General features: G+C 40.8%; 1 protein-coding gene across 1 annotated transcript in view; it reads right to left on the bottom strand.

Annotated features, from left to right (window-relative positions):
• Positions 1 to 786: 786 nt before the first annotated feature.
• The window catches only part of FAM169B (family with sequence similarity 169, member B), a 38,880-nt gene continuing 24,983 nt past the window's right edge, over positions 787 to 14,683 (bottom strand). The window contains exons 6-9 of the mRNA XM_009887604.1: positions 8,758 to 8,940; positions 6,244 to 6,372; positions 2,102 to 2,178; positions 787 to 1,008 (exon numbers count right to left, since the gene is read on the bottom strand). Coding sequence (XP_009885906.1) covers positions 787 to 1,008; positions 2,102 to 2,178; positions 6,244 to 6,372; positions 8,758 to 8,940 — 611 coding nt within the window. The remainder of the gene's footprint in view (positions 1,009 to 2,101; positions 2,179 to 6,243; positions 6,373 to 8,757; positions 8,941 to 14,683) is intronic.

Raw genomic sequence — 14,683 nt, 5'->3', positions numbered from 1 at the left:
ACTAAAAAAATATAAAATTCTAGTACAGCACCAGCTTGTGGTGAAAGAACAAAATTTCTTTACCAAGCCATAACATGAGTAATCTAGTGAAATATGTTACACTTCCAAGTTAATTAAATGCAAAATGTTACAAAGAGCCTACAGGAAATAAAACATACAATATGTAATCTACACAAAGTTCTACACCCTGAACTTACACGTAACGTGATCACAGTGCCTGAATTTGAAGCCAGTTTAAGGCCCGTAGCTTGCTCACTCTTCTTCTCTGTACCAAACTTTTTCTGCATTAATGGAGTTTGTATGCCATTCTGTCCACCACGGGGTTTGAGGCAGATTTTTCTGCTAGAAAAATTCAAACGAAAGCAATTCAAGATCAGTTGTTCTCTTTGAAAGGAAGGTTACAGCTGTCATTCTGATACCAATGTGTGTTGCGGTATCTCTCTTCCATAATGCAGGATGTGGTTTCCATAGAAATATCTTCTTACATCAGTATCTACAAGCCCTCCAATTATTCCCTTTTGGACATCTCATGCAATCCAATAAAATCTTTTCAGAGCAGGGAAATAATTAGGCTCAACTACTACTTAATTACTCGGTGAGAAGAAGAAGAAAAGGACAATTAGCAAACAAAAGCTTTATTTAAAACAAATCACAAGATGGAGAACATGTGCCTTGCAAAAAACATTATATCTTACCTGAAGAAATCTCTCCAGCATTACAAATTATGAACAGTCAATTACAATTTTTAAGACCATACTGAGATTTTGCCGATTTCTGAAAGTGCAGTTATGGTATAATTCTAAATTTTTTGGTCGCCTTGTCTCCAACTAAGCCCCCAGGGCCTGCTCTTTTTCTGAATCCTTTGCATTGCTGAGTATTGCCTGCACCTTGTTCCAAGTCCTCTTGTTCAGGACCCTGTGAGTTTAGAGTCCCTGCTGCTGCTGTGTCATCTTTTTTTTCTGTGGAATCTCCTGCCACTTTCCCAATGTCAGGAATGTATTCAACGCCCTGAAATTAGAACCAAGACAGAGGGAACACCAAATTACACACAAACAACATAAACAGTGACTTGATCCTAATGTAAAATGCCTCTGCCAACCCAGGCAACCATAAACATGCAAGGCAAGAAACTTAGCTGCATTGTTTGTATAGTTCACAGAAGTGTCAGCATAAAGAAAACTGGGGGTACACAGAGCCTTGATCTGGCTGGGTGGGCTCTGAAGCCATGACCACAGCGCATAACGCAAGAGCGTGCACCACAGGGGCCAGTGCTGTCATAGCTCCCCAGGAGACCCATGTCTGAAGAAAACAAACTGATTTAATTGTGCGGCAACCAAAATGTGCTGGGGAAACAACCCCTACAGCTCTTTGTATTGCTTCCACTCGTCTCTCCTTTTTTTTTAATTACTTGGAAAAGCTTAATTACTGTGATTTGTTTTCTGAGATACATGTTCCCCTAACTAGGTTTAGGCTTCATTCAAACCTCTCAGCCTGTTTTAGGCCTCCATCCTGCAAAAAAGCTAAGCACAGTCAGATCCACAGCTCAGTAGTGGGATAAATAATTACGACCATAAAGAGCTTGGCTTACTCATTCTAAAGGTGTCACACTCAAGCCCCTGTTTAGGCACAGGAAAAAAAAAGAAAAAAAAAAATCACAGTTCAGTTCAAAAAGTCGTTGCATACACCAACTTTGGAATTCGATGTTTTCCAGCTTGGTACAGTTTCCTTATCTCTGTAAAGATCAAACTAAGACATTCAGCGAAAACGATCCTGTAGTCTTTAGCCTTGGAATTCGATGTTTTCCAGCTTGGTAAAGTTTCCTTATCTCTGTAAAGATCAAAGACATTCAGCGAAAACTATCCTGTAGTCTTTAGCTTCTCAAACTACCACAGCTATATAAATTAGCTATATGAATCAATTATATGTGTACATTTATTTATTAAACAGCTATGATTACCTACATAAACCTACAGGTCAGTAGTAAAACACACCTATAGTTGTCTGTGATGGTCTCTCATATTTAAACCTCACTACTTCACTAAAAAGGAAAAAGGCCACCAATGAAAAAGAAAGTCACAAAATAGGAAATTAGTCACGGTACCTTATTCATCTGATCCACATCTGATTGTCTGGGTTTACTCGTTTGCGCATTCTCCATGTTTGAGCCTACTTCAGTCTCTGGAGAAATGGGGTGACCAGTTTTGCCCCAGAAAGAGATTAAAAAGAAAAAAATATTAGAAGACTTCCATGGCAATTTTAACTTTAAAAACATGCCAGAAAAAGGCACCTGAATGCCACCTTCAACCCCTCTTCTCTTCTTTTGTTAATTAACCAAACCAGGGTGCCTGATGACACTACCACAAAAGACTAAGGTGAACAACTCTACTAGAAACAAAATGTCTCTGTGTCTTTCTTGGCTTGAAGGTTCTGCTGAATAGATAATCCATTCATCTCTTATACCCAGAAAACCCATACCCCTTCCTCCTTTTCAGAAAATGCAAATACCCTGACCAATTCAGATAAAGGATTATAAGCAATCATTTGAAATTGATTTTAACTCTTGCTCAATCTGGTTATCTTCTGCATTAGCTTCACATTTACATACTTTATGTATATTACTAAACTACTTCAAAACAGCTCAGTTCACTGCCTGGTAGATTTAGCAACTAGGATCAAATCACCTTAAATTATTTCTGTTCCTCCAATCAGCCCCAGAAGAGAAATATCACTGTGTTCCTGTTACTATTTACTGTAAATAAATCTCTTCATTCTTCAAACAATAAGAATTAATTCAGAATGAACAATTGGAACTATGTGTTTCAACACGCTAAGCAGCTTTGTTTTTATAGATACCGGTATCTATACATGTATATATACACATGTATATGTACATGCAGACAGATGTATGTGTGAATATATATGTCTATGCATCCACGCACATCCAAATTGAAGTATCAGTTGAAGTAAACAGAGTGCTGCAGTTTATTTGTACTGCCACTAGATGCAGCCACATAACCTTGCAAAATTTAAAATTCTGACCTCAGGGTTATAGAAATCTTTTTTGGAATATCTATGATAGCAGAATTCTTACAACGACATTGATAGTGTTCAAAATCCTGAGTACAGGAAAAAAAAAAAAACTTAACAGGAACAGAATTTTCAATTTTTCTTCTCAATAATTTTGTTCCAGAACATAGCACTGTAAATGTCGATGGGGATCTACGAAATAAGAGCAGAATATGACTTGTCTATTTTCATGATTGTTGCCATAGATCCAGATTGGAGCTGACAATATTGAATTACATTGTGTTTTGCTTTCTATATAACAGAGTAAGTAGGAATGAAACACTATATTCCCAAGTGAGCCCCTAAAGACAGAATCATAGAATAGTTTGGGTTAGAAGGGACCTTTAAAGATCATCTAGTCCAACTCCCCCTGCCATGAGCAGGGACATCTTCAACTAGATCAGGTTGCTCAGAGCCCCGTCCAACCTGACCTTGAATGTTTCCAGGGATGGGGCATCTCCCACCTTTCTGGGCAACCTGGGCCAGTGTTTCACCACTCTCAGTATAAAAAATGTCTTCCTTTTATCTAGTCTAAATCTACCCTCTTTTAGTTTAAAACCATTATTACTCCTTGTCCTATTGCAACAGGCCCTGCCAAAAAGTTTGGCCCCATCTTTCTTATAGGCCCCCTTTCGGTACTGAAAGGCAGCAGTGAGGTGTCCCATGAGCCTTCTCTTCTCCAGGCTGAACAACCCCAACTCTCTCAGCCTGTCCTCATAGGAGAGGTGCTCCAGAGCTCTGTTCATTTTTGTGGCCTTCCTCTGGACCCACTCCAACAGGTCCGTGTCTTTCCTGTGCTGAGGACTGCAGAGCCGAACGCAGTACTCCGGATGGGGTCTCATGAAAGTGGAGTACATGGGCAGAATCACCTCCCTTGACCTGCTGGCCATGCCTCTTTTGTTGCAGCCCAGGATACAGCTGGCTTTCTGGGCTGTGAGCACACATTGCTGGCTCATGTCCGGCTTTTCATCCATCAGTACACCCAAGTCCTTCTCCACAGGGCTGCTCTCAATCTCTTCATCCCCCAACCTATATTGATACTAGGCATTGGCTCGACACAGGTGCAGGACCCTGCACTTGGCCTTGTTAAACCTCATGTTCAACACACGGGCCCACTTATCAAGCTTGACCAGGTCCCTCTGGATGGCATCCCATCCCTCAGGTGTGTCAACCGCACTACTCAACTTGGTGTCATCTGCAAACTTGCAGAAGATCTAAATGACTGTGTGCATATGGCACACATAAGCATAGAACTCCAGTGGTCTCCATTCTGTGCCACACTATTTTCCTCTCTGTGTACCTATACCACAACTCTGGAAACACAAGCTTCGTTTTACATGGATGGTAAGCAGCACACTAGGTCAGATGATAAAGGATTTCTGCACTCAGAAAATACTTCTGCTTTATCTACTATCAACAGACGGCATGAAGCTCTGGAAAATTCTCTTGTTATTTCCTCACCAGCTATCAGACAGCCATGCAGGAGTAACGCTGCCTTTAGGACAAAGCAAAATGACCGAAACTCTCCCCTAGTTTTAGCAGGTGTTATCTGTTCTGTATTCTCCCTTGGTATTTCCCTGGGTGCATAACATGCACAGTACTGGGATAATAAAAGCACAAGAAGCACGCAAGTAGATTCCATATGTAAAACAGATATAATAAAGGTATTACACACAGTTTTAAATACTGATTTTATAGTGGGTTGATTTTCCACTGAAGATGGAGGAAATAAAGCCTGTTCAGCACATTCAGTGTAAAGGAAAGTGATGCCCAGTGAGCTGTGCACCAGAGTGGAGAATATAATTTAAAAAACAGATTTTTATTACATATTTTAGTGCCAAATTCTCGTGCTTCTGCTCCCTTCCACTATAAAGATTACATTGCAATTCACAGTCTGTATAAATATATATTAACAGCCCACCCCCTCTCCCCCATTTCTGGTATATACTTTCCTTCCTTCCTCTTTTTGTAGGTATGAGGTATCTCATTTACGTGCAGAACCGGTCAAGGCAGTTCCTAGGCCTCAAATGTATTTTTTACTGACAGCCACTCTGGTGGAATTATATTTACCCATGTTTTGGGTTGTTTTTCTTTGTTTGCTTGTTTTTGTAGAAGATAGCAAAAAGAAGAAAGAAAAAAAAGAAAGTATACTCTCCTGCAGGATCTGCTTTCTGTTTGCTGATCTGATCATAGTTCTCTTCAATTGCCATTAATAAACTGAACTTAGCAAGACGGATTAAAGGAAAGAGCAACACCAGTTTTTGTTGGTTTAAAGCATGAGGATCATAAATATAATGGCTTCAGAGGAAGGCAGCCTAGGGCTAAATTCTGGCTTAACTCTCCTGTGGGGTGCTGCAGACAAGATGAAAAGCAATGTCTCAACTGAAGGTCCCCAAGCCAATACAAAGCAGGATAGATGTGGGAAGGCATGGGAGCAATTTGCTCTGCAACACTCCTTGCTGCATTTCCAGAAAGAGACAATGTGTGCCCTTCTTTCGGAACCTAATGCTTATCACAGCTTGTGTGCATGCAGCAGAGAGGCCTGTCTGGATCCCCAAGCCAGCCGAACAGATTACAACACAATCCCCATATGAACTGTCAAAAGGTTTTCCTACTCTGCCGCTATCTTTTGTGAAGTAGGCAGAAAATGCTCCCAGCAAGAAGGACTTACCCTGTAGGAGAGTATTTCGAATCTTCCAAAAATCATAATGAAAATGTTTGTGCTTCCATCCAAGAATGGCATTGGCAGCAAATTGAAGGTAATTAAACACATTGCCCATTGGCCATACAAATTTCTTCTTTGTAATAATTTCAGAGAAACAAACCCCTCTTTATAAACCAGACATTGTGTTGTGCAACAGGAATTTTTCGGGCTAACTTCTACCCTGCTGTAAGTGCACTGCAATGGGAGTTACAGCCACTTTATGCCAAGACTGTGCTTTGTTCAGTATCTCTCAGATGCTCTGTAGTTCAGTTTCATTACCTCATGATTTCTAAGAATTGTCCTGCTTACTGGGAAAGTGACCAGACCAGTGAACTGGACTGTACAGTCAATAGTTTCTCTGTGTGCAAACAACAGAGAAACCACCTATTTATTATCACTACCTAATGCTTGATTTTATTTCTTATCTTTATATAACGAACATGGCCAAGTTCACACTGTTTATTTTAACTCACTTCCTGAAGGGGATAACTCCATCTGAATTTTTAACCAGATATTCACTCGCTGGCTCCAATCTCCTGGTGCTTCCACCTCCCACAGTCGCTTCTGCTCCTCGGGATAAGTCTGCAAGAATTTCTGGCAAACTGAATAGGAGAAACCAAGGGGTAAAAGCATGAATGAGTGAAAAGTGCAGTGAAAGAGGGAATGTATGCTATCCCGGAAATGCTCTCAGACCTACTTTCATTAGTTCCTTTGGAAATCTTTTCTTCTCTCTTCTCATCTTCCTTTTTTTTTCCTTTTAGCTGGGGCTTTTAGGAAAAGTCTACGTGGAATGACCTAAACAGGCACAAGTGAATCCTGTCTATCTGCTCCAGTTTAGCTTACTTCCTTGTAAGCGTAGAAATACAGGACTTGAAATGACTTACTGAGCCACCTTCTTCTGGCACTGCATCACAGAACTATCTCAAGACACTTAGCAGGTTTTAGACTAACAGCCGTGCAGGTTTTTTCACCCTCGCTACTCTGAAATGAAAGGTGTTTTGGTACTTTCCATTTAGAGTGCTATTGCGATTTCTATTTATAAACAAAACCTTGGTATCAGTTCATTCTTAGGCCAATACCACCCTCCATTTTACTACTGCTAGCCTACAATCCGTTGCTGGGGTTCATTTACTTCTTTGGGTGTGGAAAACAGGAAATAGGAAGAACTAACAGAAGAGTAAGAGGGGTGCCTGTGTCAGACGTACCATCACCTTTAAAAACCATATTCCCACAGACTCCTATCACTGTCAGTACACACTGAACATTAATATAATTTGGATAAACAATCAAATGTACTTCGCTTATGTTCTCAAACTGAAATCTGTCTTATTTAGAGGTTTCCTTAGGATGTCTGCAGAGCCAAGAGGAAGCATATGTTGTAGGACAAACAGTTCAAAAAATTTAAAGGGGATTTTTAAACTTTCCTTAACCACCATTTTATCAGTTCCAGCAACAGTACTAAGACAGTAAAATGTAAGCAACAAAATTATTTTCATGCTCTCCTCTGTCCATTGTAGTTCATCCTACTATAGAAAAGGTAATTTATCTTCAACTTTCAGTTGAGTTTAACAATGGGATGTCGAAACAAAAACCCTAAATCTGGTATGTAAACATTTGTGTTACAATAGTGAGCAGATCACTGTCATTGATTTTAACCAAGGATATCCAAACTAAATTAATCATTTCAATAAAAGCTATTGGAAGTAACATAACCAAAATAGAGATATCTGCTAAATGGCTTTTTACTTCCTTTTAGGCCTCTATAGCACATTAAACAACATGCAAGTGAAAACTGTGCACATTCAGTAGAGATGTAGAGTAGAAGGGCACATTCTTTTATCACAGTATAAGATTGTGGTCCCAATGAAATTAAAAACAGGCACTGACTTCAATATACTCAACATTTAACTTACAGTATTAGTATTTTTACAAAAGTAGGACCCAGAAAACCTAATGAGAACATGATACAAGTCAAATTTATTCACTATTAGCTCTAAACTTAATTGAGATGAAAGCATAGTCTTGCAATATATAGCTAGCGTGAACACATAAACTATGCAGCTTTATGATCCATAGTGTCTAAACCACTGATGCTTGCCACAGGGAAAATGGATATTATCGGGAGAAGAGAAAGAATGTTGTCAATACTATTCCTTCCTGAATTTAGAAGTAGCAGCACCTTAGAAACTCTTTGAGTTTATTTGTACACATTGGGGTATATTTGTATACGTTCAATGGCACATCCTGAACAAGCGAAAGAACAGATACAGCAAAAATTTTGTTGACACTTATTAGGAAATAGCTCTGAAGTCATAAGTCAATAGAAACATCTCCTGAAAAATGACAGTGAAGACTGTATACCATACAGACAGCAACTTTAGGAAAAAAAATATTTTCTAAAGAAAACAGTTTTATAAATAATGCGGGCACAGATATTTTCTGTAAATTCCACTAGCAAAACCAGAACTTCAGCCTGAACACGGAGAAGATATATAACTTCATAGTGATCTTTTAAAAGTGCCAAATGTTCAAAGACGGTCAATATGAAACAAGTACTAATGTAACTGGATGAATGAGCAGAGCCTACATATACAGCTTATTAAATCTAATTTCTTACAAATGCAGTATCTACAACAGCATTATGTGCATAGTGTAGGCCTAACATGATTCTTTTCCCTCTGGTGTCAAATAAAATGGGTAAGTCACTGTCTAGGGCAATGACATAGTTCTATTTCTAAGAGAGAGTGAGGTAAGAATGCAAAATGTCAAACAGGCAGTATGAGTTTTGTGCTTCTCACTGTCTTACAGCAAAATTGGCCTACCTTTCTACAGGAAATTCCAGATGTCTCAAGAAAAGTAACCAGTTGCATACTAACAACAGTTCAGTTCAGTACGCTTACACAGTTAAGAAAATCCTACCAAGACCATATTGAAATTTATACATTATACACGACCCTTACCTAACGTTCCCACATCAAACGATTTACCTTGATACATCGCAGCAGAAATAGGGCAGCTGATCCCCAAGGCATCCTCAGCCATGAAAGACTGACAGAAATCATGCAGCATTTTCATCCCTAGGCCACTTCTTCTGTACTTTCTCTGGACAAATATAGTATCCAAAACTGGCAGCAAGTAACATTGACTGGTTGTACCATCACATAGGCTCCCTGAAAGCAGACAGTAAAAAATACATGAACTTGAAAACAAAATTGGTATTGCTGCACTAACTGCTGTGTGATTCTAGCCACAAATACTTCCCTGATACCTTTCCACAGGCTATAAGGGTGACCCCAACTGAAGTGCATTTGAATAGACAGTAAAACACTTTCCAGGAGGAAGATTTGTGCCATCAAACTCAGAGGACCTGCTTAAGATGTGCTTGACAGGTCTCACCATAGTATTTTTCAGACTCCGATTCTTCATAATCGGACCATCTAGGTACACAGGCAACGTACATAGGAAAGTTCACTGAAAAGATATAACTGGGCTATAGCCAGAGAAGCATAAAGATTCTGAATGTAATCTCAGTACATTCCTTTAGCTTTTGGCTATTCTGGTAAATCACCCCACAAACTCTTTTTGTGAAATACACTGAACCACACAACACAGTAAGATCTAAATGCTCAGAAGGTCCATATTGCCTGATGCAGCTGGACAGTGGAGAAGGCTTCCAGAGAAAACTCCCAATACTATTTAAGATAACAATTTCAGAATGACTGCAGGGAGAGAAGTGAGGCACTCTTGGCCTCTGCATACATTGCTGCTGTGCCTTCGCAAATGGTATGATAATACTCTTAAGAATGAAACTTGACTGGCCCTGTCATTTGCACCTCCTTTCTGACTTTTACTGGTCAGAATGTTATACAATCCTTTTACTGCATATTCAGTCTTTGATCTCCTAGTTCAGTAAATTCCATAGACAACTGTAAAAAAGAATATTTCTGTCTTTCAGTTATCTGTCAACACATACCCAGGAGTCATCTTCAAACCTTTGTTGGTAAGAGCAGAGAACCACACAAAAAGTGGTGGGGTTGCTCCACCTGAAACTGGAAACAGACCCCTAACTGCTTACGCTCACAGTGACTCTGGGCCAGAGGAAGGGAAGTCCATCACTTGCCTCCTTCAGAAAACAGAGCAGAAGCTGGGCAGCCCCAACAACCCAACACATTTGGGAGGCAAATGACTACCCAAAGATGAAGAACTATGTCTGAGAAGGCACCAAGTAGAATCCAAGCAATAACTAAACTCACAGCATCAGGTTAGGTTCAACCTTACAATGCAACACACACAAGTCACACCTCTGTAGGAAGATGAGTATAGACATTAATTAAGGCATTTGGGTATAAAGCCATAAACAACTGAATGGTGCATTTTAAGAAAGTACTTACGTACTCCTCTGTAAGTCACTCGACTTCCATGGAGTGGTAACTGATCACACATATATGTGCTTCTAGTCCACCACTTGAACTACTATGATCAGTGTTAAACTAGGGTTTTCACTCAAGGATGGTGTTGCTGGCAACAAAGAACCATGCGGCCATTCGCTCACTCCCTCCCATGGAGCATGAGGGGCGAATTGGAAGAAAAAGGCAAAACTCATAGGTTGAGATAACCTTTTTCCAATCCCCTTGGCAATGCCCCCTTCCCTAGGCAGGGATCCCAGCTGCTTGGCTTCCCTACTCTCTAATTCCAGACTGCTGGCCTGGTATCCTGGCATTGAAGCAGCCAGGTGACAATGTGCTTGCCTGGATAAGGCAAAACTCATAGGTTGAGATAAAGGGGGTTTAACAGAACAGCAAAGGGAAGGCGCAAACAACAACAAGACTAATAAAGGAATACACAAAATATGATCAATGTACAACCGCTCACTGACTGGAGCCCGGAAAGCCCAGCCCACTCCCGATTGGCGATTCCTGCCTCCCTCGGCCCACTGCCCAGCTCTACACTGAGCATGACAGTCACATGGTATTGAACACCCCTTTGGCTAGTTTGGGTCAGCCATCCCCACTGTGTCCCATCCCCTACTGATATAATTGGCCGAGTATAACATCTGCATATTCTGTATTGGTATCGGGATCGATATATGTTCTTTAGTGTTATTAAGAAAGTACGGTAAGTACTCCTCTGTAAGTCACTCGACTTCCATGGAGTGGTAACTGATCACACATATATGTGCTTCTAGTCCACCACTTGAACTACTATGATCAGTGTTAAACTAGGGTTTTCACTCAAGGATGGTGTTGCTGGCAACAAAGAACCATGCGGCCATTCGCTCACTCCCTCCCATGGAGCATGAGGGGCGAATTGGAAGAAAAAGGCAAAACTCATAGGTTGAGATAACCTTTTTCCAATCCCCTTGGCAATGCCCCCTTCCCTAGGCAGGGATCCCAGCTGCTTGGCTTCCCTACTCTCTAATTCCAGACTGCTGGCCTGGTATCCTGGCATTGAAGCAGCCAGGTGACAATGTGCTTGCCTGGATAGCAGCTGGAATCTTTTTGCATATCTCGCAGCTCACTCAGGGATAGGGATCGGGTGATTATCTCTGGCTCTGCCTCTTCCTCCTGTTCTTGTGATGGCCCTGGTTCATCATCATCCCTTACTAAGCAAACTGATTTCTTCTTCTGTATAGGGGCGACTGATATCAGCATGGGTTGGTTTTCTGGTTCAGCTGCAGCGCCCGTCACAGAGGTTGGAGTAGCAGTAGTGCCCGTCGGTCCATTTTCCCTCTCTTGCACCTGAGGCTGCTGCATAATGTCAAGCAGTGTTTAGTAGACACCGGCCAGGGCCCAGCAGTGCAGTGAGTTGTGTCTCTCTGGAATAACCACAGCATTTTCTTTTCAAATATTCTATCATTTCATCAGGGTGCTGTAGTTGTTCAGGACTGAACTTTCAAAACACTGGAGGTGAGAAGTTCTCTAGATACCTGCCCATATTCTCCCACATGCCATGCCACCCATGACTATCCAGCCTCGGGGCAGATCTCTGGGTGGTATTCTTAAATAGTTGTTTAAACCTAAACAAGACCTGAAAAACATTCAGGAGACATAGCAATAGGGACATACTGGTTTAAACATCCCAAGGATATTCAAAATTCCTAAAGGCGGTTGTACCTGGCCCAAAGGAGAAAAGGGAGGCAAAAGAGCTGTGGAAAGCACACACCCCCACACCCCCCATTTCCCCCACAGATTGGGTGCAAATATTAATAAATTCCAACAGATATCACCCAAGGTACAGGCAGGACAGCAGTGCCACATAAATGTACCAACATAACCACATGAACAGTGTTGTTATCATATCGTAAGTTGATATTACACAGGACAGCAAAATGATAATCCTGATCCCTCTCTCAGAGGTGATAAACAGCATCGCAGGGAGTACATAGTGCATACGAGAATTTACATAACACAACCATGCAAACAAACAAAGCAACATTGTGACCAGCAACTATTTAACTAATACAATAAACTCATATAACAAATTCATTTTAACATGTCCTGGGCAGATCTGTCATTATCTCAACCCTTCACACCCCATGTTGGGTGCCAAAAAGGACTGTCGTGGTTTAGCTCCAGCCAGCAACAAAGAACCACGTGGTTGTTTGCTCACACACCCCTCTCTGGTGGGATGGGGGGAGAGTTGGAAGAAAAAGGCAGAACTCACGGATTGAGATAAAAGCAGTTTAACAGAACGGCAAAGGAAAGGGAAAAACAACAACAACAATAAGACTGATAAAGGAATATACAAAACATGACTAACATACAGCCACTCACTGACCAGAACCTGGAAAGCCCAGCCCACTCCCAAGCTGCAATTCCAGCCCACTCCCCATCCAGCTCCCCCAGCTATATACTGAGTATTGAATACTGCTTTGGGTAGTTTGGGCCAGCCATCCCAGCTGTGTCTCGTCCCAGCTTCTTGTGAAAATTAACCCTATCCCCACCAGTACCAGGACAGATGGCTCATTAAGCCAGTCACCTGAAATCATGGGGACATGATATAATGCTCTACACGTGGACAAAATACAGACTCAAGTATAAGCCTCCAAACTATTAAAACTCAGCTGTTAGTGAAAACTGTCAAAAAAAATTAGAACCAAGGGATTTATATTGCAATCATGTATGGCAAACTTAAACTGGAGTCAAGAGAAAGTTGATTAAGAACAGATATTCAGGGGCCAAAATTTTAACGTTCGTCCTAAACAACTTATGGTCCTATTGCAGGAGGTTCATTAGCAATTCACTGCACAACTTCCACTCAGTGCAGAATACCATAAAAACAGAACCTCAAACTATTTGACAGCATAAGCATTCAACCCTGAAATGAATGACCAACATCAGTTCACCAACTACCTACACATAGGATAAGGTCACCATAGAAACATCTCATTGATTTATTTTTACTTTTAGACAATATTTATAAAGATTTTATGCTGCTTCTATCTGAGTGCATGGCAGTTTAAATAGAAATAGATATCCAGGCATTTATACCAGAAAAAGATTACATTTTCTTATTTTGTTGCTTAAATCTCACCAAGACCTTCTCAGTTTTCTTTCTTACTGCTTACTAGTGTACCACTCAGTCTAGTTTTCAGTGTCTTGAGACATGAAACTTTCCCCCCTTCACTCAGACGTATTTCACAGATCTCCTATTGAATGGCTGTTCCTAAATTCCAGTATAAGACTTCTACTTAATAAATCCACTTTTTCTTTATCACATCCCCATAGCTATCTTAAACTGAGCTCTACTTCTGTTCCTTGATTTGGGTCTAGTACCTTTTGCTGGTAGTCACCAGGCCTGACTTTGATTACTCACTTTTCTAGGATGCCAATTCAGCGAAGCATACATGACTATAATTCCAGACCCTGATTTGTCAAGGCTGTAGCTCTCCATTTAGCAAGAACCCACATCACACATACTCAGCCGTACAAGAATATGTAGCTACATAATCACTCAATTCACATCCAGGGTTGGTCCACCCCTGCTTAATCAAAGTGCATGCTTAACTTCAAACACATGTTCAAGCACATTGTTGGAAAAAGATGGTTTGTGGTGGTGCTTATAACCTTTCAATATTTGTAACACATGATGGGTAGTTACTCTTTTTTTTTAGGAGCCAAAAAATTGAGTATATCGCCAGTCCCATTGTTAGCTGCCAGCCCAACAGAGATGTTGGATTCCAGCAGTGTTGCACCATACATTCTAAGAAAGGGATAAACTTTTCCTCATTAAGTCAATAGCTTTAAGAACTCCTGCATGTTGCAAGTGTCCTTATAGGTTTATTATTATCTCATATAGTCTGTCTCCTATAAATCCTGATGAGACTGCTGTGCAGCAATCCCAGGAGCTGAGTGATTTATGTCTGTGCTCCTAATTTTGTGTTGAGAAGATGACAAAAACTTGTAATGTCTAAAGGCAGTGTAAATAAAGAAACCATGAAGCCATTCTTCACCTTGTCCCTGGGAAACATGTTAGAAGAGTCATAGCCCACAGCCATTTGAAATAAAATAAACAAACAAACCAAACTTTGGAACAAAGGCCACTTTGTCTCTAGTTCCCATCCAATAGCAAAGAGGTTACCGTAAACTAATGGTGGCCCAGAGGTGACCACTAGGCTCTTACACATTTGGTTCAGAGGTTTATTTCATTGTTCAAACACACAAACAGACTAAGTTTTGAGGTGAGAGAAGAGACGGGGAAAATAAGAGCACTGGCGATGGACGTGGAAGTATTCATACAGTCTGCCTTTTGAAAGCCTTTGATCTGTTTGGTTAGGTCACGAGTGCCAAATGACCAACTTATGAGCCAGCAAAATGGTAAACAGATATTACAAGGGCAGGAAAGCAGACAGCCATTAGCATTCCCAAAGAGCCACAAACCAGAAAAAAAAACAACCCAGTCCCCACATCCAAC

The sequence above is a fragment of the Charadrius vociferus genome, unplaced genomic scaffold, assembly GCF_000708025.1.
Source record: "Charadrius vociferus isolate BGI_N301 unplaced genomic scaffold, ASM70802v2 scaffold190, whole genome shotgun sequence".
NCBI lineage: Eukaryota > Metazoa > Chordata > Aves > Charadriiformes > Charadriidae > Charadrius > Charadrius vociferus.
Note: the sequence above shows the minus strand (reverse complement) of the source record. Positions and strands in the feature narration are given on the sequence as shown.